At 46.4% G+C, this 15,036-nt stretch overlaps 1 protein-coding gene across 5 annotated transcripts in view; it reads left to right on the plus strand.

Moving 5' to 3' along the window:
- nr3c1 (nuclear receptor subfamily 3, group C, member 1 (glucocorticoid receptor)) overlaps positions 1 to 15,036 on the plus strand; it is a 75,670-nt gene that overhangs the window by 40,745 nt on the left and 19,889 nt on the right. For 4 of the 5 annotated variants that reach the window (XM_031797051.1, XM_031797047.1, XM_031797049.1 and 1 more), the window contains one exon: positions 14,239 to 14,417. In XM_031797051.1, the coding sequence (XP_031652911.1) occupies positions 14,239 to 14,417 (179 nt within the window). The remainder of the gene's footprint in view (positions 1 to 14,238; positions 14,418 to 15,036) is intronic. The other variant, XM_031797050.1, reaches the window with a different exon arrangement.

The raw sequence follows: 15,036 nt of genomic DNA on the forward strand, positions 1-15,036 counted from the left end.
GCATTTCACTGTAAGGTCTACCTACACCTGTTGTATTCAGCATTTCACTGTAAGGTCTACCTACACCTGTTGTATTCAGCATTTCACTGTAAAGTCTACTACACCTGTTGTATTCAGCATTTCACTGTAAGGTCTACCTACACCTGTTGTATTTGGCGCACGTGACAAACTTTGATTTGAACTCTTAAAAACAGCTGCTCTTTGCTGCATTCTTTGACAGTCTCTGGTCATGGTTTTAAAAGTTATGAAATGTCTCGTAGGCTAGTATCAAACGTTGCTGTGGCCGGGGTTACGGAAGCTGTAGGTAGGCACGGTGAGCTATCCGATTGGCCAGTGCAATAGGCGCACTTGATTTAGCCACAGATCGCCAGGGTAGGAGGAGTTTGACTTTTCAGACCAATTTAAATGGTTTCGAAATGGCAACACTTTGCCCATCCAGGGCGTCTGAATCAAGTGCACCTACTGCCAGCAGCGCAAAGACAAAGAAAAGGAGCGTAAGCCTTTAGCGTTGACTTTTCTACACACATTTTGGGTGATTGATTAGGAATGCCTTGGGACCGCTTGGTGACCACTGGCTTACAGTGTTATGTAAGTAGCCCACAGCTCTGAGCCTCTATAAGTGATTAGGGCTGTTTTTTTACTATGGAGCTAGGTCGTTCACCTACTTCACTGTGTAAACTAGGCTATCTCTCAGGCAGCAGACGTTGTAGGGTGTAAACACTGCAGATTAGATTCCAACATCTGGCCAGAATTACTGGGATAGTGATATTTCTGCTTGGTGCAGCGAGTTTGAAAAGGTTTGACTTCCTGTTGCCCTCTCCTCGTTCTGTCCCCTGTAGTATCTTGGCCCAGTTAAAACACCTTAAGCGTTTCCCTTGAGGAATAATTGCCCCGTCAAACGTTTTCCTTTTATATGAGGGAATCGTTTAAGGGTGTTGCATAGTGCCCCTCAAACGTTTTCCTTAGGTAAGGGATAGAGGTTGACCGATTATGATTTTTCAACACCGATACCGATTATTGGAGGACCAAAAAAAGTCGATACAGATTAATCTGCCATTTTTTATATATATATATATATATATATATATATATATATATATATATATATATATATATATATATATATATATATATATATATATATATATATATATATATATTTGTAATAATGACAATTACAGCAATACTGAACACTTTTATTTTAACTTAATATAATACATAAATACAATTCTATTTAGTCTCAAATAAGTAATGAAACATGTTCAATTTGGTTTAAATAATGCAAATACACAGTGTTGGAGAAGAAAGTAAAAGTGCAATATGTGCCATGTAAAAGAAAAAGCTCATATTTAAGTTCCTTGCTCAGAACATGAGAATATGTGAAAGCTGGTGGTTCAATATTCCCAGTTAATTAAGAATGTTTAGGTTATAGTTATTATAGGAATTATGACGCATCGACTATTTCTCTCGATACTATTTGTATTTCAAATACCTTTGACTATTGGATGTTCTTATAGGCACTATAATATTGCCAGCCTAATCTCGGGAGTTGAAGTCATAAACAGCACTGTGTTTCAAGCATTGCGAAGAGCTGCTGGCAAACGCAGTAGTGATGTTTGAATGAATGCTTACGAGCCTGCCGCTGCCTACCACCGCTCAGTCAGACTGCTCTATCAAATGTCAAATCATAGACTTAATTATAACATAATAACACACAGAAATACGAGCCTTTGGTGATTAATATGATCAAATCCGGGAACATTTCGAAAAAACGTATATTTTTTCGGTGAAATACGGAACCGTTCCATATTTTATCTAACGGATGGCATCCCTAAGTCTAAATATTGCTGTTACATTGCACAACCTTCAATGTTATGTCATAACTATTTAAAATTCTGGCAAATTAGTTCACAGTTCACAACGAGCCAGGCGGCCCAAACTGCTGCATATACCCTGATTCTGCTTGCACTGAACGCAAAAGAAGTAGCACAATTTCCCCTAGTTAATATTGCCTGCTAACATGAATTTCTTTTAACTAAATATGCGGGTTTTAAAAAATATACTTATGTGTATTGATTTTAAAGAAAAGCATTGATGTTTATGGTTAGGTACATTTTTCGCAAATGCGCTTTTGTTAAATCATCACCCGTTTGACCCAGTTGACGTTAGCCGTGATTCAATGATAAATTAACAGGCACTGCATTGATTATATGCAACGCAAGACAAGCTAGATAACCTAGTAATATCATCAACCATGTGTAGTTAACTAGTGATTATGTGAAGATTGATTGTTTTTAATAAGATAAGTTTAATGCTAGCTAGCGCCTTACCTTGGCTCCTTGCTGCCACAAGGTCCTTTTGACGCTGCTCTCTAGTAACAGGTGGCCACGCAGTTTCCTCGTGGATTGCAATGTAATCGTCCATAATTGGTGTCCAAAAAGGCCCATTACCGATTGTTATGAAATCGGCCCTAATTAATCGGCCGACTTCTAGTAAAGGGCATAATTAAGGGTTTTTACTGTAGTTTGAAAGCATGTATGGCAAAAAGCCTCCACTTACTAAGGAGGCAGCCTGATTCACTGACTGAAGGTCTCGTCAAACAAACAGATTCCATTTATTTTGGGAGATCACAAAATAAAGCTTTGACGTTTAAGAGAGGAGAAGCAAATAGTTTCAGATGATAATGAAACAGGTTTGAGCAGGTCGGTTTGTCGGGCCAGACCTCACTACTCACAGCATTTCATCTTGAGAAAGAGGTCAAGGCGTTAAGGGTAGTTCTGTGTGTGGGGACCAGTGGACTCGAATAGGCTGAGTGAATCAGAAGCAGATGTCATCTATTTCTTTTCAAAGGGGTTAACAAAGTTGTCTGCTGAGAGGGAGGATGGTAGGGGGGGGGTGAAGAATTAAGGTGGGAGAACAAGCTTCTCCTCTGGTTAGGAAATTTAGACTGATAGAAAGTAGATTTAGTAGCGGAGACCGAGGAAGAGAAGGTAGAGAGGAGGTAGTGAAAGGATGATGGGTCCTTCGGAAGTTAGAGTTAGTTGAGTTTTCCTTCACTCAGCTGCCCTCAGCCCTCTTCTGTAAGCTCCCAATGAGTCATTCAGCCATGGGGCAAGAGTGGAGTGCCAAGCCGACCGGGAAGAAAGGGGAGAATGTGTGAGTCATAGGACGTGGAAAGGCAGGAGAGGATGGCTGAAAGAGGCAGGGTCAGGAGACAGGAGGGAGAAGGATTTAGCAGAAGGCAGAGATGATAGGAGAGAGAGATTGAAGACTGCGGCGACGCATGACCATCTGGGTAGGGGCTGAGTGGCTAGGGTTGGAGGAAAGGGAGACCTGGAGGGGGTAGGGGCTGAGTGGCTAGGGTTGGAGGAAAGGGAGACCTGGAGGGGGTAGGGGCTGAGTGGCTAGGGTTGGAGGAAAGGGAGACCTGGAGGGGGTAGGGGCTGAGTGGCAAGGGTTGGAGGAAAGGGAGAAGGAAAAGGAAACAAAGTAGTGATCAGAGACCTGGAGGGGGGCTGCAGGGAGATTAGAGACCTGGAGGGGGGCTGCAGGGAGATTAGAGACCTGGAGGGGGGTTGCAGTGAGATTAGTAGGAGAACAGAGACCTGGAGGGGGGCTGCAGGGAGATTAGTAGAATAGAGACCTGGAGGGGGGCTGCAGTGAGATTAGTAGAATAGAGACCTGGAGGGGGGCTGCAGGGAGATTAGTAGAATAGAGACCTGGAGGGGAGCTGCAGGGAGATTAGTAGAATAGAAACCTGGAGGGGGGCTGCAGGGAGATTAGTAGAACAGAGACCTGGAGGGGGGCTGCAGGGAGATTAGTAGAATAGAAACCTGGAGGGGGGCTGCAGGGAGATTAGTAGAACAGAGACCTGGAGGGGGGCTGCAGGGAGATTAGTAGAACAGAGACCTGGAGGGGGGCTGCAGGGAGATTAGTAGAACAGAGACCTGGAGGGGGGCTGCAGTGAGATTAGTAGAATAGAAACCTGGAGGGGGGTTGCAGTGAGATTAGTAGAATAGAAACCTGGAGGGGGGTTGCAGTGAGATTAGTAGAATAGAAACCTGGAGGGGGGTTACAGTGAGATTAGTAGAACAGAGACCTGGAGGGGGGTTGCAGTGAGATTAGTAGAATAGAAACCTGGAGGGGGGTTGCAGTGAGATTAGTAGAATAGAAACCTGGAGGGGGGTTGCAGTGAGATTAGTAGAATAGAAACCTGGAGGGGGGTTGCAGTGAGATTAGTAGAATAGAAACCTGGAGAGGGGTTACAGTGAGATTAGTAGAATAGAGACCTGGAGGGGGGTTACAGTGAGATTAGTAGAATAGAAACCTGGAGGGGGGGTTGCAGTGAGATTAGTAGGAGAACAGAGACCTGGAGGGGGTTACAGTGAGATTAGTAGGAGAACAGAGACCTGGAGGGGGGTTACAGTGAGATTAGTAGGAGAACAGAGACCTGGAGGGGGTTACAGTGAGATTAGAGACCTGGAGGGGGGTTGCAGTGAGATTAGTAGGAGAACAGAGACCTGGAGGGGGTTACAGTGAGATTAGTAGGAGAACAGAGACCTGGAGGGGGTTACAGTGAGATTAGTAGGAGAACAGAGACCTGGAGGGGGTTACAGTGAGATTAGTAGGAGAACAGAGACCTGGCGGTGGTTACAGTGAGATTAGTAGGAGAGCAGAGACCTGGAGGGGGGGTTGCAGTGAGATTAGTAGGAGAACAGAGACCTGGAGGGGGTTACAGTGAGATTAGTAGGAGAACAGAGACCTGGAGGAGGTTACAGTGAGATTAGTAGGAGAACAGAGACCTGGAGGGGGTTACAGTGAGATTAGTAGGAGAACAGAGACCTGGAGGGGGTTACAGTGAGATTAGTAGGAGAACAGAGACCTGGAGGGGGGTTGCAGTGAGATTAGTAGGAGAACAGAGACCTGGAGGGGGGTTGCAGTGAGATTAGTAGGAGAACAGAGACCTGGAGGGGGGGTTGCAGTGAGATTAGTAGGAGAACAGAGACCTGGAGGGGGTTACAGTGAGATTAGTGACCTGGAGGGGGGTTGCAGTGAGATTAGTAGGAGAACAGAGACCTGGAGGGGGGTTACAGTGAGATTAGTAGAATAGAGACCTGGAGGGGGTTACAGTGAGATTAGGAGAACAGCCTCTAGTAAAGATGAGGTCCAGCATATTGTCTGCCTTGTGAGTGGGAGGGGACTGGGAATGAGTGAGGTCAAAATAGGCAAGGAGGGGAATGAAAAGGTTGAAAATAATTTAATCGAATATAGACGTCAGGAGGTTGAAGTAGCCCAGTACGAAGAGCGTTGAGCCATGATATTATACTGAACAAAAATATAAACGCAACATGAAAAGTGTTAAAAGATCTGACATTTTCCATAAGCACAAAAAGCTTATTTCTCTGTTTGACGTTAAATTTTGTTTAACATCCCTGTCAGTGAGTATTTAAAATTTGCCAAGATAATCCTTCCACCTGACAGGTGTGGCATACCAAGGGCACAATAAAAGGCCACTCTATAATGTGCAGTTTTGTCACACAGCACAATGCCACACCTGTCTCAAGTTTTGAGGGAGTGTGCAATTGGCATGCTGTCTGCAGCAATGTCCACCAGAGCTGTTGCCAGATACTTTGAATTTCTCTACCATAAGCCACCTCCAACGTCGTTATAGAGAATTTGTCAGTACGTCCAACTGGCCTCACAACCGCAGACCACGTGTAACCATGACAACCCAGTACCTCCACATCCAGCTTCTTCACCTGCGGGATCGTCTGAGACCAGCCACCCGGACAACTGATGAAACTGTGGGTTTGCACAACCAAAGAATTTATGAACAAACTGTCAGAAACCATCTCGGGGAAGTTCATCTGCTCGTCGTCCACACCAGGGTCTTTTCCTGACTGCAGTTCGGCGACGTAACTGACTTCAGTGGCCAGATGCTCACCTTCGCTGACCACTGGTACGCTGGAGAAGTGTGCTCTTCACAGATGAAACCCGGTTTCGACTGTACCGGGCAGACGGGGTGTGTGGCGTTGTGTGGACGAGCGGTTTGCTAATGTAAACGTTGAGAACAGTGCCCCATGGTGGGGTGGGGGTATGGACATGCATAAGCTATGGACAATGTACACACTTGCATTTTATCGATGGCAATTTGAATGTACAGAGACACTGTGACGAGATCCTGAAACCCATTTACGTGCCGTTCATCCACCGCCATCACCTCATGTTTCAGCATGATAATGCTTCTACACCTGCATTGCTTGCTGTTTGGGGTTTTAGGCTGGGTTTCTGTACAGCACTTTGAGATATCAGCTGATGTACGAAGGGCTATATAAATAAATTTGATTTGATAATGCACGGCCCCATGTCGCAAGGATCTGTACACAATTCCTGGAACATGAAAATGTCCCAGTTCTTCCATGGCCTGTATACTCACCAGACATGTCACCCATTCAGCTTCTTTGGGATGCTCTGGATCGACATGTACGACAGCATGTTCCAGTTCCCCCCAATATCCAGCAACGTCACACAGCCATTGAAGAGGAGTGGGTCAACATTCCACAGGCCACAATCAACAGCCTGATCAACTCTATGTGAAGGAGATGTGTCACGCTACATTAGGCACATGGTGGTCACACCAGATACTGACTGGTTTTCTGATCCACACCCCAACCTTTTTATTTTATAAAGGTATCTCTGACCAACCGATGCGTATCTCTATTCACAGTCATGTGAAATCCATAAATTAGGGCCTAGTGAATTTATTTCAATTGACTGATTTCCTTATATGAGGAAATCATGTAACTCAGTAAAATCTTTGACGTTGTTGAATGTTAGGTTTATATTTTTATTCAGTATAGCTTATCAAGGTCAAGCTCATTTAAGGGAACTCTTTAAAGGCACCTGGTGGGTTGAAAGTTGACCATGTTAATTTTGAGTAGACAAGTGAACAGTGACAACATGGAATTCAAATCAGGAGCTGGACAGGTAAGTGAGGGAGAATATAGAACATCTCCAGTCAGGAGAAATGAGTAGCCCTGTGCCATCACCACGACGACCAGATGCTCTCGGACTATGAGAGAAAACGTAGTCAGATGAAGAGAGAGCAGCTGGAGTAGCAGTGTTCTCTGGGAGGATCCATGTCTCTGTCAGGGACAAGAAGTCTACTGACTGAAGGGCGGCATAGGCTGAGATTTAACCCAGTGTTCTCTGGGAGGATCCATGTCTCCGTCAGGGACAAGAAGTCTACTGACTGAAGGGCGGCATAGGCTGAGATTTAACCCAGTGTTCTCTGGGAGGATCCATGTCTCCGTCAGGGACAAGAAGTCTACTGACTGAAGGGCGGCGTAGGCTGAGATTTAACCCAGTGTTCTCTGGGAGGATCCATGTCTCCGTCAGGGACAAGAAGTCTGTCTACTGACTGAAGGGCGGCGTAGGCTGAGATTTAACCCAGCGTTCTCTGGGAGGATCCATGTCTCCGTCAGGGACAAGAAGTCTACTGACTGAGATTTAACCCAGCGTTCTCTGGGAGGATCCATGTCTCCGTCAGGGACAAGAAGTCTACTGACTGAAGGACGGCATAGGCTGAGATTTAACCCAGTGTTCTCTGGGAGGATCCATGTCTCCGTCAGGGACAAGAAGTCTACTGACTGAAGGGCGGCGTAGGCTGAGATTTAACCCAGCGTTCTCTGGGAGGATCCATGTCTCCGTCAGGGACAAGAAGTCTACTGACTGAGATTTAACCCAGCATTCTCTGGGAGGATCCATGTCTCCGTCAGGGACAAGAAGTCTACTGACTGAAGGACGGCATAGGCTGAGATTTAACCCAGTGTTCTCTGGGAGGATCCATGTCTCCGTCAGGGACAAGAAGTCTACTGACTGAGGGGCAGCGTAGGCTGAGATTTAACCCAGCGTTCCCAGCCACAGATCAGCAGTTCCAAACGCTGCCGGAGACTCAGAATTCCACATGGGTTGTGCCCAGACGGTACACTAATTTACACTAAATTAGAAAGCCACGGGTAGGGGAGCGTCTGTAAAGCCTGTAGGGAGTAAGGCTTTACAGAGTAAACCTCATAGCGAACACTGCAGAAAATCTCCTTACAATTAGCCTAATATTTTTTTTCTTGGTGCAGGGAGTTTGAAAGAGTTCGACTTCCTCTGTCGTCTTCTCTTTCTTGTCCTATCGAAGACTATGTCAGGGAATGGAAGAGCTTCCTGTAGCCTTGAAGCTCTGCTCTGAGCAGCATTTGCTTTCACAGAGGAAATTGTGTCTTCCCTCTTTGTCATGCAACCCTGATCTATGTAGCGCTGCCAACCCGGAAAAACACATTTCATATTTCTGTCTTCTTATAGGCTGTGTTCCAAATGTCATACTATTTACTGTACAGTGCACTACTTGTGCACTGTACGACGAGGACCCATAAGAAATAGTATCCTATTTGGAACACAAGCGATGAGAAGCCAGAAATGACGTTTTTCGGGGTTGTTTAGGGTGCCGTTTGGGACATAGCCAAGGTCAAGCCCACGGTATGGCGGATGCGTAGTCAGGCCAGCCCTGTAAAGGTCGGCTCAACAGGGTGTAAAGGGTATAAAAGTGTCACGCGATCGGGGTCAGAACCACAGCGGCTCTGAGCAGGATCATGATGGCTCTGTTCTGGTTGGGACTGGCAGCAGCAGAGTTCAGGTCGTCTGCTCATCCAGCCCGTCCAGTATACGTCCGTTTGGCTCAGCAGTGTGTAAAGGGTAATAGTGTGAACAAGGTCCGGGTCAGATAGACCTATACAGACAGACAGAGCTATACAGACAGACAGAGCTATACAGACAGACAGACCTATACAGACAGACAGACAGACCTATACAGACAGACAGACCTATACAGACAGACAGAGCTATACAGACAGACAGACCTATACAGACAGACAGACAGACCTATACAGACAGAGCTATACAGACAGACAGACCTATACAGACAGACAGACCTATACAGACAGACAGACCTATACAGACAGACAGACCTATACAGATAGACAGAGCTATACAGACAGACAGACCTATACAGACAGACAGACAGACAGACCTATACAGACAGACAGACAGACCTATACAGACAGACAGACCTATACAGACAGACCCTACTCTTACTGGTTAAATATGCTGCTGACTGGTTGAGTGTTGCTGGACTGGTTGAGTGTTGCTGGACTGGTTGAGTGTTGTTGGACTGGTTGAGTTGCTGGACTGGTTATTTATACTGCTGACTGGTTGAGTGTTGCTGGACTGGTTATTTATACTGCTGACTGGTTGAGTGTTGATGGACTGGTTATTTATACTGCTGACTGGTTGAGTGTTGCTGGACTGGTTATTTATACTGCTGACTGGTTGAGTGTTGCTGGACTGGTTGAGTGTTGCTGGACTGGTTATTTATACTGCTGACTGGTTGAGTGTTGCTGGACTGGTTGAGTGTTGTTGGACTGGTTGAGTGTTGCTGGATTGGTTATTTATACTGCTGACTGGTTGAGTGTTGCTGGACTGGTTATTTATACTGCTGACTGGTTGAGTGTTGCTGGACTTGTTATTTATACTGCTGACTGGTTGAGTGTTGCTGGACTGGTTATTTATACTGCTGACTGGTTGAGTGTTGCTGGACTGGTTGAGTGTTGCTGGACTGGTTATTTATACTGCTGACTGGTTGAGTGTTGCTGGACTGGTTGAGTGTTGCTGGACTGGTTATTTATACTGCTGACTGGTTGAGTGTTGTTGGACTGGTTATTTATACTGCTGACTGGTTGAGTGTTGCTGGACTGAAGTCATTCCTTTGCTCCTCAGACCCAACTGATTCTGACTCCCTTGGCTGAGTGGGTTGGCCCTAATGATGATGGTAACAACATACCTCCACTTGATTTAACTGGTAGCATTTTACACTTTGATGGCTCGGGCCTACTCTACAGTCTACAAGCCATGTCTCAGGGCTAAGTAACTGTGGATGTTTTAAACCACCAGAGACTAGACCTGCATCTTAAATGGCTCACTGTTCCTCCATATACACTGCATTCTGAAAGTGTTCAGACCAAGACTTTTAACAAAAAAAAATATTTTTTTTGTTAGTCTTATTCTAAAATGGATCAAATGTATTTTTCTCCTCATACATCTACACACAATACCCCATAATGAAAAAGTGAAAACAGGTTTTTAGAAATGTTTGCAAATTTATAAAAAAAAACATTTTTTTAAACAATCCTTATATACATATGTTTTCAGACCCTTTTCTATGAGACTCGAAATTGAGCTCAGGTGCATCCCGGTTCCATTGATGATCATCTGATGTTTCTGCAACTTTATTGGAGTCCACCTGTGTTAAATTCAATTGATTGGACATGATTTGGAAAGGCACACACCTGTCTATATAAGGTCCCACAGTTGACAGTGCATGTCAGAGAAATAAATCAAGCCATGAGGTGGAAGGAATTGTGCGTAGAGCTCCGGAACAGGATTGTGTCGAGGCACATTCTTAAATGAAAGCTGTTTGGAACCACCAAGACTCTTCCTAGAGCTGACCAACCCAGCCAAACCGACCAATGGGGTTAGAAGGGCCTTGGTCAGGGAGGTGACCAAGAACCCGTTGGTTCCTCCAGAGTTCCTCTGTGGTGATGGGAGAACCTTTCAGAAGGACAACCATCGCTGCAGCTCACCACCGATCAGGCCTTCATGGTAGAGTGGCCAGATAGAAGCCACTCCTGAGTAAAAGGCACATGACAGCCCGCTTGGAGTTTGCCAAAAGGCACCTAAAGACTCTCAGACCATGAGAGACAAGATTCTCTGGTTTGATGAAAGCAAGATTGAACTATTTTGCCTGAATGCCAAGCGTCATGTCTGGAGGAAACCTGGCACCATCCCTACGGTGAAGCATGGTGGTGGCAGCATCATGCTGTGGGGATGTTTTTCAGTGACATGGAGACTAGTCAGGATCAAGGGAAAGATGAACGGAGTGAAGTACAGAGAGATCCTTAATGAAAACCTGCTCCAGAGCGCTCAAGACCTCAGACTGGGGCGAAGGTTCACCTTCCAACAAGATAATGACCCTATGCAAACAGCCAAGGCAATGCCAGAGTGGCTTCCGGACAATTCTCTGAATGTCCTTGAGTGGCCCAGCCAGAGCCCGGACTTGAACCCGATCAAACATCTCTGGAGAGACTAGAAAATAGCTATGCAGCGACGCTCCCCATCCAACCTGACAGCTTGCAGAGAAGAATCGGAGAAAGTCCCTAATTACAGGAGTGCCAAGCTTGTAGCGTCATACCCAAGAAGACTCGAGGCTCGATTGCTGCTAAAGGTGCTTCAACAATGTACTGAGTAAAGGGTCTGAATACTTATGTAAATTTGATATTTCCAAAAAACAGTTTTTGGTTTGTCATTAGGGGGTGTGTGTAGATTGAGGCTGTAATGTACCAACATTTTGAAAAAGTCAAGGGGTCTGAATACTTTCTGAATGTGCTGTAGTGACCTTACTGGTCAACCATGGTGCAGAAGGTGCACTATATATGCGAAGTAGACAGACAGACAGGTTTGTTGCTCAGTGCGTAGTAGTAGTAGTAGTAGTAGTAGTAGTAGTAGTAGTAGTAGTAGTAGTAGTTTGAGTAGTAGTAGTAGTTTGAGTAGTAGTAGTAGTTTGAGTAGTAGTTTGAGTAGTAGTAGTAGTTTGAGTAGTAGCAGCAGTCGGTAATGAGGTGTAGTTGTAACTGTGTGCTCTGAGTGCCTCTCTGTCTCAGCAGCAGTCGGTAATGAGGTGTAGTTGTAACTGTGTGCTCTGAGTGCCTCTCTGTCTCAGCAGCAGTCTCCTAATCGTGTCGTTTGAGAAGCAGCCGGTGTCTTCTAAAAGTCTCTGATCAGATGAAGATAGACCAGATGTTTGTGTTGTGGCAGACGGTTTGCTGCCGCTGTGGCGCAGTAGGCCATTTCCTCTCAGTACAGCCCTGAGTCTGTGTTGCTCAGGCTCACTACAGTGGGCGTAGCTGCTGCTCCTGCTGTGGCTGGCTGGGGCTTAGCAGTAAACAGGAGTGGGTGGGGGGTTGTGGTGGGGGGCTGAGACTACAGCAGAGGAAGTAGCAGCACATTACTGCAGCAAGGCACTGCTCCACCTAGTGGGAAAGGGCACCTCAAACATATTACATGTTGAGGAACCTTCAAAGTCAGATAGAAATGAATTATATAGAACAGACAGGCCTCTCTGACTTGTAGAGAAAGTGATCATGGTAGCTCTAATCATGACATTTCTATCTGCAACATTCTGTGTGCTTTAGATAGAATTCAAAGAACTGTGTGATTCTAGGAACTGTTATGCTGGTTACTGGCCCAACGCTCTAACCACTAGGCTACCTGCTGGTTACTGGCCCAATGCTCTAACCACTAGGCTACCTGCTGGTTACTGGCCCAACACTCTAACCACTAGGCTACCTGTTGATTACTGGCCCAATGCTCTAACCACTAGGCTACCTGCTGGTTACTGGCCCAATGCTCTAACCACTAGGCTACCTGCTGGTTACTGGCCCAATGCTCTAACTACTAGGCTACCTGTTGGTTACTGGCCCAACACTCTAACCACTAGGCTACCTGTTGATTACTGGCCCAATGCTCTAACCACTAGGCTACTTGTTGGTTACTGGCCCAACGCTCTAACCACTAGGCTACCTGTTGGTTACTGGCCCAACACTCTAACCACTAGGCTACCTGTTGATTACTGGCCCAATGCTCTAACCACTAGGCTACTTGTTGGTTACTGGCCCAACGCTCTAACCATTAGGCTACCTGCTGGTTACTGGCCCAACGCTCTAACCACTAGGCTACCTGTTGGTTACTGGCCCAACACTCTAACCACTAGGCTACCTGTTGATTACTGGCCCAATGCTCTAACCACTAGGCTACCTGCTGGTTACTGGCCCAACGCTCTAACCATTAGGCTACCTGTTGGTTACTGGCCCAATGCTCTAACCACTAGGCTACCTGTTGGTTACTGGCCCAATGCTCTAACCACTAGGCTACCTGTTGGTTACTGGCCCAATGCTCTAACCATTAGGCTACCTGCTGACGTCAGGTATGGGGATCCTACCACTGTTTATATATTTGTTCTTTGGATCTTAAAGGAAAATGTATTTCAGAAAAAGGAAACTCACCCAAGCACACAGGTATTGTTGTAAGCTCCAGAGTAAATGTAGTGGATCTGATCTCAACTGTAGGAAGTGGAACAATAGATGTGCCAAAGCCCCTGCCTTGTTTGGGATATGTGTTTGTTTAGCTCACATACAGTATGTTGTTTGTAAACTAATATAACCCTAGGCATGCTGTGAAAATGTAGAAGGGGTATGCTTTTCAAGAGCAGAGGGGAATAGATGTGTTGAGGTCCCCTGCTGTTACAGTGTTCCAGCTCAGGCCACATGCTTCTAGGTGAGCTGGTCCATAGTTAAGAGACTCTGCTCTGCCTCTGTGGGAATGTTTTCAGAATCCCAGGAGAATCATTAGTGTTTATTTGGCACTTGTTGCAAAGTTATTATTTTGTATTCATTCAGAAAATCACACTTGTTACTGACTGTCCCTCCTCCTCCCTCTCTCTTCCCTGCTCTCTTCCCTTTCTCTTCCCTGCTCTCCTCCCTTTCTCTTCCCTGCTCTCCTCCCTTTCTCTTCCCTGCTCTCCTCCCTTTCTCTTCCCTGCTCTCCTCTCTTTCTCTTCCCTGCTCTCCTCTCCTCCCTCTCTCTTCTTCCCTGCTCTCCTCCCTCTCTCATCTATTCCTTGCTCTCCTCTATTCCTTGCTCTCCTCTATTCCTTGCTCTCCTCTCTTCCCTGCTCTCCTCTCTTCCCTGCTCTCCTCTCTTCCCTGCTCTCCTCCCTCTCTCCTCTCTTCCCTCCTCTCTTCCTTGCTCTCCTCTCTTCCCTGCTCTCCTCCCTCTCTCCTCTCTACCCTCTCCTCTCTTCCTTGCTCTCCTCTCTTCCCTGCTCTCCTCCCTCTCTCCTCTCTTTCCTCTCCTCTCTCCTCTCTTCCCTCTCCTCTCCTCTCTTCCTTGCTCTCCTCTCTTCCCTGCTCTCCTCCCTCTCTCCTCTCTTCCCTCTCCTCTCCTCTCTTCCCTCTCCTCTTCCCTGCTCTCCTTCCTCTCTCCTCTCCTCCCTCTCTCCTCTCTTCCCTCTCCTCTCCTCTCTTCCCTCTCCTCTCCTCTCTTCCCTCTCCTCTCTTCCCTGCTCTCCTCTCAATGCAGTTCTACCTCCAAGCATGGTGGTGGCACTGCGTCATGTACAACCCAGGGCAAGGCCGGGACCACCCATAAGGTCTGTCTGGTGTGTTCAGATGAGGCGTCTGGCTGTCACTACGGGGTGCTCACCTGCGGAAGCTGCAAGGTGTTCTTCAAGAGAGCCGTGGAAGGTACAGGGGCAAGGGGTGAGATGCTAGGACAACTCATATGGTCTGGTCCCAGATCTGTTTTTACGATCTTGCCAAGTTGGCAGAAACGGATCTGGAACTGGGCTACCATTGGTGATGTCATGAAATGATGTGTGGTTTATGTATCATCATACTTGCCTATGACAAGGACTGAGATGGTAAGACACCTTGTACTGTGGTGTCATGGAACGATGTTTGTTTACGGTAGATACTGGCGAGGTAGGATTTGTTTCTATTTGTGTAGGCCAGTGACATAAAATCTAAATCGCCGATCAGCAATGAGTCTGCTTACAGGGAGGAGGTCAGAGACTTAGCAGTGTGGTGCCAGGACATCAACCTCTCCCCCAACGTCAGTAAGATCAAGGATCTGATCGTAGACTATAGGAGAAAGAGGGGAGAACACACCCCCCATGCACATCGACAGGGCTGTTTTTTGAGCAGGTCGATAGCTTTAAGTTCCTTGGCGTCCACATCACGAAGGACTTAACATGGTCCACACGCACCCCCACGCTCGTGAAGAGGGAATGGCAGCGCCTCTTCCTCTTCAACAGGCTAAAAAGATTTGGCATGGGCCCTCAGATCCTCAAAATGTTCTACAGCTGCACCATCGAGAGCG

This window comes from Oncorhynchus kisutch, linkage group LG19 (genome assembly GCF_002021735.2).
Source record: "Oncorhynchus kisutch isolate 150728-3 linkage group LG19, Okis_V2, whole genome shotgun sequence".
NCBI classification, from domain to species: Eukaryota; Metazoa; Chordata; class Actinopteri; order Salmoniformes; family Salmonidae; genus Oncorhynchus; species Oncorhynchus kisutch.